At 52.7% G+C, this 13,302-nt stretch overlaps 1 protein-coding gene across 1 annotated transcript; it reads left to right on the plus strand.

Moving 5' to 3' along the window:
- Positions 1-5,805: 5,805 nt before the first annotated feature.
- Positions 5,806-12,156, plus strand: CBX2 (chromobox 2). Its single transcript, XM_065897868.1, has 5 exons — positions 5,806-5,877; positions 5,949-5,992; positions 7,026-7,091; positions 9,344-9,449; positions 10,852-12,156. Exons 1-5 carry the CDS (start codon positions 5,806-5,808, stop codon positions 12,154-12,156), a joined length of 1,593 nt encoding a protein of 530 aa, XP_065753940.1.
- Positions 12,157-13,302: the final 1,146 nt, after the last annotated feature.

The raw sequence follows: 13,302 nt of genomic DNA on the forward strand, positions 1-13,302 counted from the left end.
AAGGTTTGAAAAAAAGCAGATGTGGGATGTGTAACAGACGTGACTAATTTGTGTTAGAATACCACTGAAACCAGCTAAGCATCAAATACTTTCAGAAATGCCCTAGATGGACTTATACCTCCCAGAGTTGCTGAGAATTCGGGGACAGAGGCAACCCCATCTACCTGGGGTGGGAGTCTAAATCAATGCTGACCCCTGGGGGACACTTTGGCAATAGCCAACAAAAAAAAAAAGTAGACCCATTGCCCTTCAATACAGCATCAGTACAATACATGCTGTTCCAGAGATGTGCCAGCACCTTGCACATGCAAAGATAAAGATATTCAACCAGGGAATTCCCTGGCAGTCCAGTGGTTAGCACTCCGTGCTTTCATGGCAGAGGGCCCAGGTTCGATCCCTGGTCTGGGAATTAAGATCCCACAAGCCACACGGTGCAGCCAAAAAAAAAAAAGATGTTCGACCCGTCAGAATGGTCATCCTCAAAAACTCTACAAATAGGGACTTCCCCGGTGGCGCAGCGGTTAAGAATCCGCCTGCCAATCCCTGGTCCGGGAAGATCCCACATGCCACAAAGCAACTAAGCCCGTGAGCTGCAACTACTGAGCTTGCGTGCTGCAACTACCGGAGCCCACGCGCCTAGAGCCTGTGCTCTGCAACAAGAGAAGCCACGGCAATGAAAAGACCGCACACCGCAACGAAGAGTAGCCCCCGCTCGCCGCAACTAGAGAAAGCCCACGTGCAGCAACGAAGACCAAACATAGCCAAAACAAAAAGAGTCTACAAATAATAAATGCTGGAAAGAGTGTGGAGAAGAAGGAACCCTCCTACACTGTTGCTGGGAACGTAAAATGGTGCAGCCACTATGGACAACAGTATGGAGGTTCCTTAAAAAACTAAAAATAGAGTTACCATGTGACCCAGCAATCCCACTACTGGGCATATATCCGGAGAAAACTCTAATTCAAAAACATACATGTATCCCAATGTTCATAGCAGCACTATTTACAATAGCCAAGACATGGAAGCAACCTGAATGTCCATCGACAGAGGAACAGATAAAGAAGATGTGGTTTATATACACAATGGAATATTACTCAGCCATAAAAAAGAAGGAAATAATGCCATCTGCAGCAACAAGGATGGACCTAGAGATTATCATACTAAGTGAAGTAAGTCATATAGAGAAAGACAAATATCGTATGATATCACTTATATGTGGAATCTAAGAAAATAATACAATGAACTTATTTACAAAACAGAAGAGACTCACAAACATAGAAAACAAACTTATGGTTACCAAAGGGGAAAAGGGGGTCAGGGATAAATTAGAAGTTTGGGATTAGCAGATACAAACTACTCTATATAAAATAGATAAACAACAAGGTCCTACTGTATAGCCCAGGGAACTATATTCAATATCTTGTAATAAACTATAATGGAAAAGAATCTGAAAAAGAATGTATTTATATATATGTGTGTGTATATATACATATATGTATAAAGGAGTCACTTTGCTGTATACCAGAAACTAACACAACATCAAAAATCAACTATACTCCAATTAAGAAAAAAAATAAAGATGTTCGTCACTGCACTGTTTCTAATAGTAAGAAATTGGAATCATGGACTGATATGATTGCAAAATTAATAAACGACACTCTTTAAAATAAAAGCCTTCTACAACAGAGGTCTCTCATAGGGGGCTGTGGTCTGGTCTCCAAAGCAACATCGCAAAGGAGTTGGTTAATTGTCGTTCCCTACCTCCTACAACAGCGTTCCTTAACCTCCCCAGCCCCCAGGATCCAAGGGGGGTCCAGTCTATGCATATGCATATGGCAAGGGGCCATGCAATAGGCTAGGCGGCCTGGGGCAGGCCTCGTGCAGCCCTTGAGGGCCTACTGTGTGCAGGCTGCCTCACTACTTCCAGACGTAGCCTGCCCGCCCCCACCAGGCACAAGTAGGGAATGGCAGGAACAGGCTCCACAGCCTCAGGACTTGAAGCAATTTACGATTCCTTGCCCTCATCTGTAAAATGAGGGCTGGGACACGCTGCCCTTTGTAAGAAGTGTTCTAAACAGTGTGAGCTGCAGACGGCCTCGGGGGGGTCTCCTGGGTCAGGACGTCTGGGGTGGGGCCCAGGGTTCAATATTTGCATTGTGTGCCCAGGGGATACTTAGGCAAACTGAAAGCTTGAGAACTTCTGCAAGGGCCCTAACTGTGCTTATTTTTACTTGAGTTCGGATACATAAACACTGTGTGTCACGTATGTATAACATTTATCCATTGCATATACAGAGTCAGCATCACATAACACAGCTAGCCTGTAAGTTATACCTCAGGCTTGCAAATGTGAGCGGACCTGGTTGGGGGACAAATCATCACATTAAATATTCAAGTTTGTGCAATGTATTATACATCCTGAGTTTATCCCGTGCAGACCATTGAGCGTGTGTCCAGTGTGGATGGTGTTAGTTACTCCTTTTAGCCAACTCTAATTACGGTAATGAGACAGTATTTGTAAAAGAAACTAAGAGCTGGCCTGAAACTGTTTTGTAAGATGTAGCCAGTGTTATTTAGTTTTAACTGCCAAAGCTGACAGATCCAGGGTATTGGCTTCATCTCAATTTCTGACTTTTCCATTGACTTGAGAATAATACCGTCACATCATTCATTTCTTGTCTTGGTATCTTTGCTTTCGGATCCACAAGAGCAGTATGAAAATATTTAACCTTCCTTGGTGGTATTTCAGACATTAATTCTTAATATTTGTCATTGGCACTGTCACTTGCACAGAAAGAAAGTGGCATTAAACAGAGTACTTGGGCTTCCCTGGTGGCGCAGTGGTTGAGAGTCCGCCTGCCGATGCAGGGGACACGGGTTCGTGCCCCGGTCCGGGAAGATCCCACATACCGCGGAGTGGCTGGGCCCGTGAGCCATGGCCGCTGAGCCTGCATGTCCGGAGCCTGTGCTCCGCAACGGGAGAGGGAGGGAGAGGCCACAACAGGGAGAAGCCCTCGTACCGCCAAAAAAAAAAAAAAAAAAAAAAGAAACAGAGTACTTATGTTTGCCTGTATGCCTGTATTTTTTAATACCTTTTTTGTACATGTTTTAAACATTCTCATAAACAGTAAAGTATAAATGGAAATGTAGATAAACTATTCATGTTCCAGGATTAATTTAAGTATCAATAATTGCATTACTTTCATTGAAAATGTCTAAAGTATAGTCCTTGCATTCCTAAGGACTTGTATTGCCCAGTACTTAACCACTAGCTACACGTGGCTATTTAAATTTAAATTATTTAAAATTAAATTAAATTAAAAAGTAATTCCTCAGCAGCACATTTCAAGTGTTCACTAGCCACAGATGGCTGGCGGCTGACACACTGAAGCGCATGGACATAAGGCATTTGCATCCTCTCTGAAACTTCTACTAGACAGTGCTGTTACAGACTCTGCACTGTATCCACTCATGTCTAGATGACAGCAAATGCTGAGGAACCATTTGTTGAATGAATAAGAAAATAATTAGTTCTAATTTGTCTTAATAATTCTTAAATGTGACAGTCAAAACAGAATCAGCTTTGGCCCAAACCCATGTTTTGACACAATTGGATTAGCTGGAATCATTCCTCAATTCTGCCAACTTCCGGTTTTGTTTTTAAGGAACACTTCACAAACTTTGGATCATACCTCACCCCATTTACCTGATAATTTAATTATAGTCAAATAGGTCATATTTGTTTCTCCCAATAAATTATCTAAACGTTATTTTACCCAAACTGGGCGTCCCCAGTTGGATAGACAATGTATGTATTAAACCTTCCAAGAAATTGATTTTTTTCCCCCAATGAGTTAGGATCACATTCTGGACAAACTTATTTCTTAGGGAAAGAAAACATTCTCTTTTCTAAGCTTTCTTTTCTTTAAAAAAAAAAAAATTAAGCAAGTATCCCAGGATAACATATATCATCAAGAGGAAACTGGAAACCTCCAGGGCAAAAACCTCACACCCCAGATGAATTCTGCAAGGAAATGTGAGTTGAAACTGATCCAGCTATTTGTAGGATTACAATAAATACACCTTTGGCCTCAGCTCCACAATTTACTGCCTGGCTCCACAAGATGAGGATACAAAAAGAGCTGTAGAGAGATTGTACGCAGTTCTCTCTACCCCAGGAGTGCAGGTTTTATCCCAAAACAGGTATTGTGGGCTGCAGCGCCCCCCCCAAGTAAGCAATCAACACCCCACCAAAAGCAATCTTCCTTCTTCCCACCTCCTTTGCAAATAATATCTGAGTTTGCAAATGTTACTCAAGTTCTCTCCAGGATATCGTATGAACGTAACCTATTTAACCAAATAAACTGAAGAACATGCCAGAAACTGAAAGATGGGTTCCTGAAGTTCCATATTTTCTACAGTAGGCCTTTCCTATTAAAACAACAACAAAAATACATTTCTCCTGCAGAATCCTTTATAAATATGGTTTTAATGATCAAAATTACATTGAGACAGTTTCCTGCAACAAGAAACGACTTTTTGACGTACTCAACCCATAGAGTACTTTGCAGCTCTGTCCAAGGGAAAAACAAAGCCAGAAAATGAATTTTGAGTTAAACTGTACTGATACGAAAAAAAAGCGCTAACGTATATCCCCTTTATTACTAGTTTGACTTGCTCTGATTCAAGATCTAAATGATTTAAGGGAAGAGTTGCTCACGGAATACCGATCTGAACAGCGTTAAGGGTGGCTGCCGAAGATGACCCCACCGGACTCCAGCCCACCGCCTTCTCTAAACCCGGTCCAGTCTCCTCTCTGCCGCATGCAATTGATCCAAAGGACATGGACTGCCAAATCCTAGCGGGCCCATTAATGACTTGGTCCTAGGTTAGAACCATGTCCTCAAATCCCAATCCCATCTCCTCCACATTCATTTCCTTAAAATCATGAAATAAAAATTTAAAAGGTGCAGTTGCTTTTCCCCCTACGTGCGCCCTAAAACTTGGGGGTTGGGTGCCACTCTTCACAACTTAAAGAACGAAGAGCCGTTCGTTTCCACCAGATGCATTTTCCTCTCTCGCCTTTGAGATAAAAAGCTGGGCTGCTCCGTTTTTGCCGCTCACCTCCTCCCCCAGCACTTTGTCTTCGATTCCTTCCCCGCCCCCGCCCCAGCCCGTTTTGCTCCCACGCAAAATAGTACGACTGCCCGAGACCAAAGGAGACCAAGTTCAAAAATGCGGAGGGCGCCTGGGCCCTCCGCGCCCCAAGCAGCGCCCCTCGGGGACAGAGGCAGGAAGCGGCCGCCTCGCCGCGTCCCAACTTCCCCCCGCTTCGGGGCAGAACAATGGCTTTTTGCCCGGAAAACGAAGTTCGGAGGAGGCCAGGCGCACCCCGGAGACCAAGCGGGACTCGACTGTTGATCGCCAGGTCCGAAGAGGCAAGGCGCCTCCTTCTTCCCGGCGAGGGACCCGCCCGCGCTCTGCTGACCCACGCGCGCTGCCCGCGGCCCCAACCCACCCAGACCTGGCGCGCCGGACCCCCGCCCGGGGCGCGAAGCTGGTCCCGCCGTGAACAATGCGCGCACCGCCCCCAGGCACCGCCCCCTCGCGCTCATTGGCCCATGCCGGAACAGGGCGGCCCGCACGGGCTGGTGGCGGGCTGGGGCGCGCGGGGCGCGGAAGCGTTGCGCGTGCGCGGGGCGGGCCTGCGCGGGGCGGGGGCGGTGCTTTGTGTGCGGCCGGGAGGGCGCGCGGCGGCGGTGGCTGTGCGGGGAGCGGCGGGTGCCGCGGTCTGGGCGGGGCAGCATGGAGGAGCTGAGCAGCGTGGGAGAGCAGGTCTTCGCCGCCGAGTGCATCCTGAGCAAGCGGCTCCGCAAGGTGCGTGCGGCCCGGCCCGTGCCCACCCGCTCCCGCCCACCCCGGCTCACGCGCCTCTTCTCTCCCTGCAGGGCAAGCTGGAGTACCTGGTCAAGTGGCGTGGCTGGTCCTCCAAGTGAGTCCCCAACAATGCGGCGCCCGCCTTCCCGCCCGCGCCACCTCGGTGTGAAGGGGGGGCGGCGTGGGGTTCCTCGGCCGCGCCGTCGGGGGGCATCGCGCGCCGGGCGGGAAGTTTGCGGGGGCTCCGCGGGCTCCTCGGGCTTGGCGGGAGGGGGCACCCAGCCTGCGCAGGGTGCCCTTTGTTTACAAGCCCGCGGGTCGCAGGGCTGGGCGGCCTCCCCTTCCAGCCCGCCCAGCTCCGCTCCCGGCGCCCCGGCCGCCTCTCCCCGCGCCTGGCCCGCGCCCCTCCGGCGCCGCGAGTTCCTCCCGCGCCCATTTGTTGCATGCGCCCCCGCCCGCCTCAGCCCTCCCCGCGGGACGCGAGCTCCCCTCCTCTAGTCCGTATTTTCCCCGCTGTAACCTGAGCTTTCTATTCATGGATGTAGGGCTCCTTTTTTTTTTTTTTTTTTTTTTCTTTTAATGGATGGGAGGGGACTTGGCATCCCGGAAGGGGCTCTATTTACAGACAATCGCGCAGACCCAGTTCCCCTTTCTTCCCGGACCCCACTTTTCTTTCTTTGCTTAACTCTCCGGGTTCCTGGCCCGCGTAGGCCTGGGCGACAGCAACATCTTTGGGCTGCGTTTCTGTGCCCCTAGGCCTCCTTCTCCCTGCATCCTGAAGGAGCCTTCCCTTCCCTCCCTGGCTCCGGACCAGGGTTTGGGGTCTTCCCTCTCTGCAACTTTCCATTTTATTGGGATTTGTTTTCCTCCAGAGGGAGGCTGTAGAGTCCTCCTGAGGCCGGGTGTTAATTGGGGGTTGAGGTAGTGATTTCCCTTTGAGTTTGAGGACACGGCGTTGGCTTCAAGAGTTTGGTGTCCAGGAGCTCGTCCTGGGCATGGGTGAGACCTTTCGGGACTCTCCCCAGCACCCCGGTGCCCTGGCTGCCAATAGGGATCGGAGAGCAATGGGGCAACCCCACTTGGGCTTGTTTCTGAAGTAGCTGGTCAGTGCCTAGTGCTTCAAGATGCCCTGTTCTTTGCTTTTACAGACACAACAGCTGGGAGCCAGAGGAAAATATCCTGGACCCGAGGCTGCTCTTGGCCTTCCAGAAGAAGTGAGAAAGTTAACAGACCTGTGGGAGGGGGAGACTGTTGGGGGGACCCTGGCCTGTCACACGGTTGTACAGGGCAGTGATGGTGCTCCGGGAATCCCAGGCTTGGGCTGTGGTTTGAGGTCCCAGATGAGTCCTCTCCCCACCTTCCCTCGGCTGGCCAGCACTGTGCCCAGACCTTGGGAGTCACTGAGTAAGTGCTGCTTTTGGTCTTTGTGACAGCCAGATTTGCCAAAATGAACCTTCTTGGTTCCTTCGTGAAAAGTTCTGGCTTCTCTTCTTGGCCTTTTCTGTTGACTAGTTTACAAACAGCACTGGTTAAAAACAAGGATGGCAGGTTTGCCCTAAAAATTGCAGACCTGGCCTCCCAGTCCTCCTCGTGGGTGCCATTGAGCAAGAGAAGGCTCAGAGAGGGAGCTGGGACACACAGCAGAAAGTTATGCCTACTGTGGTGTGTCTGACCAAGAACAACACATTTATTTTTCTCTGCTGCAAAACAGCACCAAGTGAGCACCACAGGGGCCCCTTTACCAGTCTCAGGGGCTGAATTTACTTCTGTAATTCTAGATGTCATATCTGTTTTTAGGTAGAAGACTTGGGTTAAAAGAGACCTCTTTGAGATACTCGGGGGAAAGGGTGGTGAGGGGCATGTGATGGCATAAGGTTCCAGGGGGTGGTATTCCAGAGCAGGCTGGTGGGGGCAAGGTGTGGGGATTGCCCTGTTGATAGAGGCTGATAAATTAGGTGCTCAAAATCTTTCCCAGATGGGGTTGATCCGGCCAGCTGTTCTCTGGTAGCTCAAGCTGTGTCCACTTTTTTTTCACTATAGCAGGACATTTTGGGTCTTCTCAGAAGGGCCATAGCAATGGGGAAAAATAGAGATAGATTTTGGTGGGGTGGTGAGAGAAAATACATCGAGCATATGCTTGCCTCAGTACCTTTGAAGAAGCTTACGAGCAAGCTGTCTGCTGTTTACTCCATAACTCAGGTCCTGTAAGTCGCAGAGGGTGGGGGCTGGTACTTTTCTCTGTAAGACAGTGTCCTGACCGTCGAGAGAGTGTGTGTCCTTAACGTCACTTTTACTTACAGCACAGCAGACAGGAACTGAGGTTAGCAAATACCAGAGAGATAGATGCAGCAGTTACAAAGAACCATGGGGTGGTCTGGTTTACATCACGGGGGACAGAAAACTGGGAAAGTGGGTGCTCTGCCTTCCTGTCCACCCCAGAGATCCCCCTGGGAACTAGGAACTGGTGGTGATTTGCTTGGTGTGGGGATGTGACCTTTGACTGTAAGGGGAAGTCTCAGGTTCAGAGCTCACGGGTACAGGTTAATGTGTCAGCGGAGACTCCTTTTAGGAGACAGCTTGGGGCTGCTTTGAGTATGAGCTCTGTCTCGTTGTACTAATTGGCTTCTTTAAGAGATCACCTTACAGGCCTCAATGCACTGATGTTTGCCCATTTTGATTACCAGGAAACTGCTCCAGATAGAGCCTCTTCCCCGGGGGTAGCCTGGAATAGAGGCTTTTGGGGCTGGTGGGTGGAGGCGGCTTTCTTGGCTCCCTGACCCCAAGTCATGGAGCTGGTTAATGGTGTCCTGCCTTGAGCCCTAAGCCCCGGCCACCTCGGAATCAGGCGTCACCAGTACTTCCATCTAGAGCAGAGTCTAGGAACAGAAAGGGCTTAGAAAGAGGAAACCAGAAAAGAAATGTGAGCCAGGGGCGCTGGCTCTGGGTAGACTGTGTGGGGACCGGGAGCCCTTGGTTACCCCAGTGCTCTGACGACCGTGAGATTTTGTGCGGGCATTAGAAGACTGAGAATGGGGGGCAGTGGTCCTCACCTCCCTACCTCTGGACTCTCTTACTTGGAGTGAGGGGGTTGGACCACGTGAGCACAAAGCCTCCTTCTAGTTGTGGTATTGTAGAATTTCCACAATATCATCTCCCTGCAGAAAGTGGCCAGGATTCGCACAGGGTTTTAAGAGGAGTCGGAGAAAACTGGGAACCGTTCCTTTCCCAGCTTTACTTGAATTTCGTGACTTGACTTTACCCAAAGGTAAATGAAATAGATGGAGGTAAAAATAATACTGACCCCTAATGCAAAGAGGGGAGTCTGGACCTCTGCCTTGGATGAGTTAATTAACAGGATATGTTTTTGCAGGGAAACTGGTGCTAAGCTACCTGGGGGTGTTTGGAACCACGGGGTTCCAGGGTGGCAGAAGGAAAGTCTGTGACTCTGATTGCTGATTGTCTTCAGGGAACACGAGAAGGAGGTGCAGAACCGGAAGAGAGGCAAGCGGCCCAGGGGCAGGCCGAGGAAGCACACGGTGATGTCCCCCTGCAGCCGGCACTCCAAGCTTAAGGTGGGTGGCTGCTCCCCTCCCAGCAGTGGCCCTCAGCCGGCTGAGTGGAAGGCAGTGGCGGGAGGGTTGCGGGCTTTGGGGAAGGGGGCCAGCTGGCACCTCCAAGTCTTTCCCTTGCTCAGAAGACCTTGACTCTGCCTCTCTCTAGGCTGCCTCTGTGAGCCTCTGCCAGCAGGGGGCAACAGCAAACCTCAGCTCTCCACCTCCTGCCCTGTCTCTCTGGGGAGGGCCCTGCAATGGTTAAGCCCCCCAAGCTGGTTTCCTGGTCCTGTGACGTCCACTCTGCTACTTTCTCACCTCCATTGGCTTACAGGGAACAAAAAACAGGAAGCATGTACACAGTAGGTGCTCATAGGTTTGCCAGGTAGGCGCAGCTAAGAGGGGCACACACCTGGGCTCCATGGCACAGCCCCTCCTTCCAGTAGCTCAGAGGCAGGATGGGGAAGGGGTCCTGGCCTCAGTCTTAGATGTGTCTTTGATTTCTCTCTTGAAGGCACTGCCCCCGGGGCCTGAACCCACACACTGGCCAGGAGCTCAGTCACTTTTTACAAAACTGCCCTTCCAGGAGGCTGAGAACCCTGCCATGAGCCTTATTGGCTAGGGTATGCTGGCCTGGTTTTGTCTTCAAAATGTTCTTTTTGAGCAGGATAGTGGGGCTGGAGGAGTCAGCTTTACTGCAGGAGAATGTGGGGCATGTACGTTGAGGAACATCAGCAAGGCGGGGGGCCAGCCAGTCAGGGAGGCCCCAGACTCCCTGGGTTTGATTCCATCATCCCCAGTTCGGGGCAGGCGAGCTTTGTGACCGGGAGCAGGTGTTGGCTCTGTCTACCTAAAGCACACTTCTTACACAGGGACCTGAGAAATAGTAAGGTGTGCTTAATTAGTGTTAGGGATGACACCCAGAGGATGAGGAGGGCAGTGGTTTGTTTTCTTATGTGGAAGGTTCTGAAGGGGTCAGCTTTGGAAATGGGGAGATGGAAGCAAGATATCCAGTTGCTTTAGGTTACCGGGCTCTCACACAAGCTGCTTCACTCCACCCTTCCCTTCTGAGACGTGAATCACGCTGCTCTGAATCTCCCTTTTCCAGGCGTCTACTGAGGGCCGGGAGCTCCCCGTGCGGCCCTGGAAAGCTCGGCGTCCATTGTCAGCATGTGAGCGTTTCCCTCCATCGTTCTGGCTTCACTTTGTGAACCACCTATTTTTCTTTGTTCTCTTTCACTTTTAACTGCATTTCTTGGGACCTCCTAAGGACCTCTTCAGTCCTTTCTGGAACCAAACAGTGAGATCGCTCCCTCCTGGCTGCCTCTCGGGTGTGGAAGCCACAGGAGGGGCTGGCTCCAAGGTGTCTGATGCCCCTGGAGACCAGGCTGTAGAAGTGACACCTTCCCCTTTGTCATTGCAGGAACCTGACGCCCCCTCCAAATCCAAATCCAGCAGTTCCTCCTCTTCCTCCACGTCCTCCTCATCTTCCTCAGATGAAGAGGATGACAGCGACTTAGACGCCAAGAGGGGCCCCCGGGGCCGTGAGACTCACCCAGTGCCTCAAAAGAAGGCCCAGATCCTGGTAGCCAAGCCCGAACTAAAGGATCCCATCCGGAAGAAGCGGGGCCGCAAGCCCCTGCCCCCAGAGCAGAAGGCGGCCCGGAGGCCCGTGAGCCTGGCCAAGGTGCTGAAGACGGCCCGGAAGGACCTAGGGGCACCGGCCGGCAAGCTGCCCCCCCCGCTCAGTGCCCCCGTGGCCGGCCTGGCAGCCCTGAAGGCCCATGCCAAGGAGGCTTGCAGTGGCCCCAGCACCATGGCCACCCCAGAGAACTTGGCCAGCCTGATGAAGGGCATGGCCGGCAGCCCCAGCCGGGGTGGTATCAGCTGGCAGAGCTCCATCGTGCACTACATGAACCGGATGAGCCAGAGCCAGGCCCAGGCCGCTGGCAGACTGGCTCTCAGGGCCCCAACTGCCAACAAGTGCAGCCTAGGGCTGGACCTGAAGGTGAGGACGCAGAAGGGGGAGCTGGGGATAAGCCCCCCGGGAAGCAAAGTCCCAAAGGCCCCCAGTGGTGCTCTGGAGCAGAAAGTGGGGGGCACAGGAGGGCCTCCACACGTCCACAGTGGCAACAAGGTCCCTGCCGGGTGCCTGGGCCCCCAGCCTGCACCCACCCAGGAGCTGAGCCTCCAGGTCTTGGACTTACAGAGTGTCAAGAACGGCACACCAGGGCTGGGCATGGTCGCCCGCCATGCCACAACCACCAAGGGTAACCCTGCCACCCACCCAGCCACTGGGAAGGGTGCCGGGGGTGGCCTCACTGCGGTGAGTGGGGCTGGTCTGCCCACCGATGCCAGCAAGAGTGAGAAGCTGGCCTCCAGGGCAGCAGCCCTGCCCACCCCTGCTGGTAAGAGGGACTTCATCAAGGGCAGCATGGCCCCAGGGCAGGAGGGCCACCCGACTCCGGGAGAGGCGCGGAAGACAGCTACACTGTCTGAGATGAGCACCGGCGAAGAGAACAGCAGCTCCGACTCGGACCCTGACTCTGCCTCCCTGCCCAGTGCCGGACAGAACCTGTCAGTGTCTGTCCAAACCAGCCAGGACTGGAAGCCCACCCGCAGCCTCATTGAGCACGTCTTCGTCACCGACGTCACCGCCAACCTCATCACAGTCACGGTGAAGGAGTCTCCCACCAGCGTGGGCTTCTTCAACCTGAGACATTACTGACACCCCCTGGCTGCCCGGGTCTCACCTTCCCCTCTCTGGCCTCTGGCTTTGCTTTGATACATGGCCCGCATCCCAAACCCTGTCCAGGGGCCGGTGGCCTCCTTCAAGGGCAGGCTTGGATGGGAACTCCCCTGGACCCAGCCCTGCCTGCACTTTGGCAGGGGAGGCTCCGTGATGCCTTGCCACCCGGCCTCGCCCGTGTTCCTACCTCTGGGCCTTCGCTTTGCTCTCCATTTGCCTCAGGAAGTCTAGGTGGCCGCCTGTGGCTCAGTGAAATGTTTCTCAAGAGCATCCTGTGTTTCTTGAGCCCGACCATATTCGCTGTTTGAACTGCCTCCGTGGCCTGTGATGACAACGGTGGTCACCTTGCCTCCCGATTTCCCAGAGCACAGGTGTTAGAGGAGGGGGCTTCTGGCCCAGCTTGGCTGTTTCTGCCCAGCGGCTGGAAGAGAAGGTGTACTTAGGGCTGGGGGGAGGTAAGGCCTGGGGAGCTGCTCCAGGGAGGACTCTGCTCAGTGTGTGGAAGGGTGGGGGGAGCAGGAAAGGGGCCTTTCTGGCCGGAACTCCCCCCTCAGCAATGCCTGAGCTGGCAAGGGTGAGGGGACTGTCCACCTCCCTGTCCCTGCCCCCACCCGGGACAGATGAGGGCTGTGGCCTTAATGTAAGAGGACAGGTGTGGCAGTTGGGATCAGGAACCCTGAAGAGGTTGGTGTTGGTGCCATCTAACCCTGATTCAGATAAACAACAGCAGCCCCCAGATGTTGACTGAAGAGTCCGGCATGGGCAGGGAAGGGGCTGATCCCAGAGCTCTTCCACCTAAACCTCCAAGTGTCGGGGGCCGCTGCTGCCTTCCTTTCTGCCAGCCTGTTCATGGACTGTCTTAGTCCTAATCATGGCCCCACAAACTGCCCCAGATCCGCTGGGAGGTGGGCAGTTGCTGGCAGTAGGTCCCCCCTCCCGACATCCGCTGGCTTCCAGCTGCTGTGCAGGTGCTTCCCACAGTTCCCACCTACCTTCCCCTGACAATCCCTCCCCACTTCTGGGGGTTCCATGTTCTCTTACCCAGCTGAGAAGCTGTATCCCCGTACCATTTTGGAAATGGGACAAAATCTGAGTGACCCACCTGGCCTTCGGAAAGGCCAGAGC

Source organism: Phocoena phocoena, chromosome 19 (assembly GCF_963924675.1).
Source record: "Phocoena phocoena chromosome 19, mPhoPho1.1, whole genome shotgun sequence".
Taxonomy (NCBI): domain Eukaryota; kingdom Metazoa; phylum Chordata; class Mammalia; order Artiodactyla; family Phocoenidae; genus Phocoena; species Phocoena phocoena.

What these genes read in the sequence shown, in the direction of transcription:
- CBX2 (XM_065897868.1), top strand. Translation starts at nt 5,806, where the DNA reads ATGGAGGAGCTGAGCAGCGTGGGAGAGCAGGTCTTCGCCGCCGAGTGC. An exon ending in TGGCGTGGCTGGTCCTCCAA is followed by an intron (nt 5,993 to 7,025) that starts GTGAGTCCCCAA and finishes TTGCTTTTACAG; the next exon opens with ACACAACAGCTGGGAGCCAG. An exon ending in GCCGGCACTCCAAGCTTAAG is followed by an intron (nt 9,450 to 10,851) that starts GTGGGTGGCTGC and finishes TTGTCATTGCAG; the next exon opens with GAACCTGACGCCCCCTCCAA.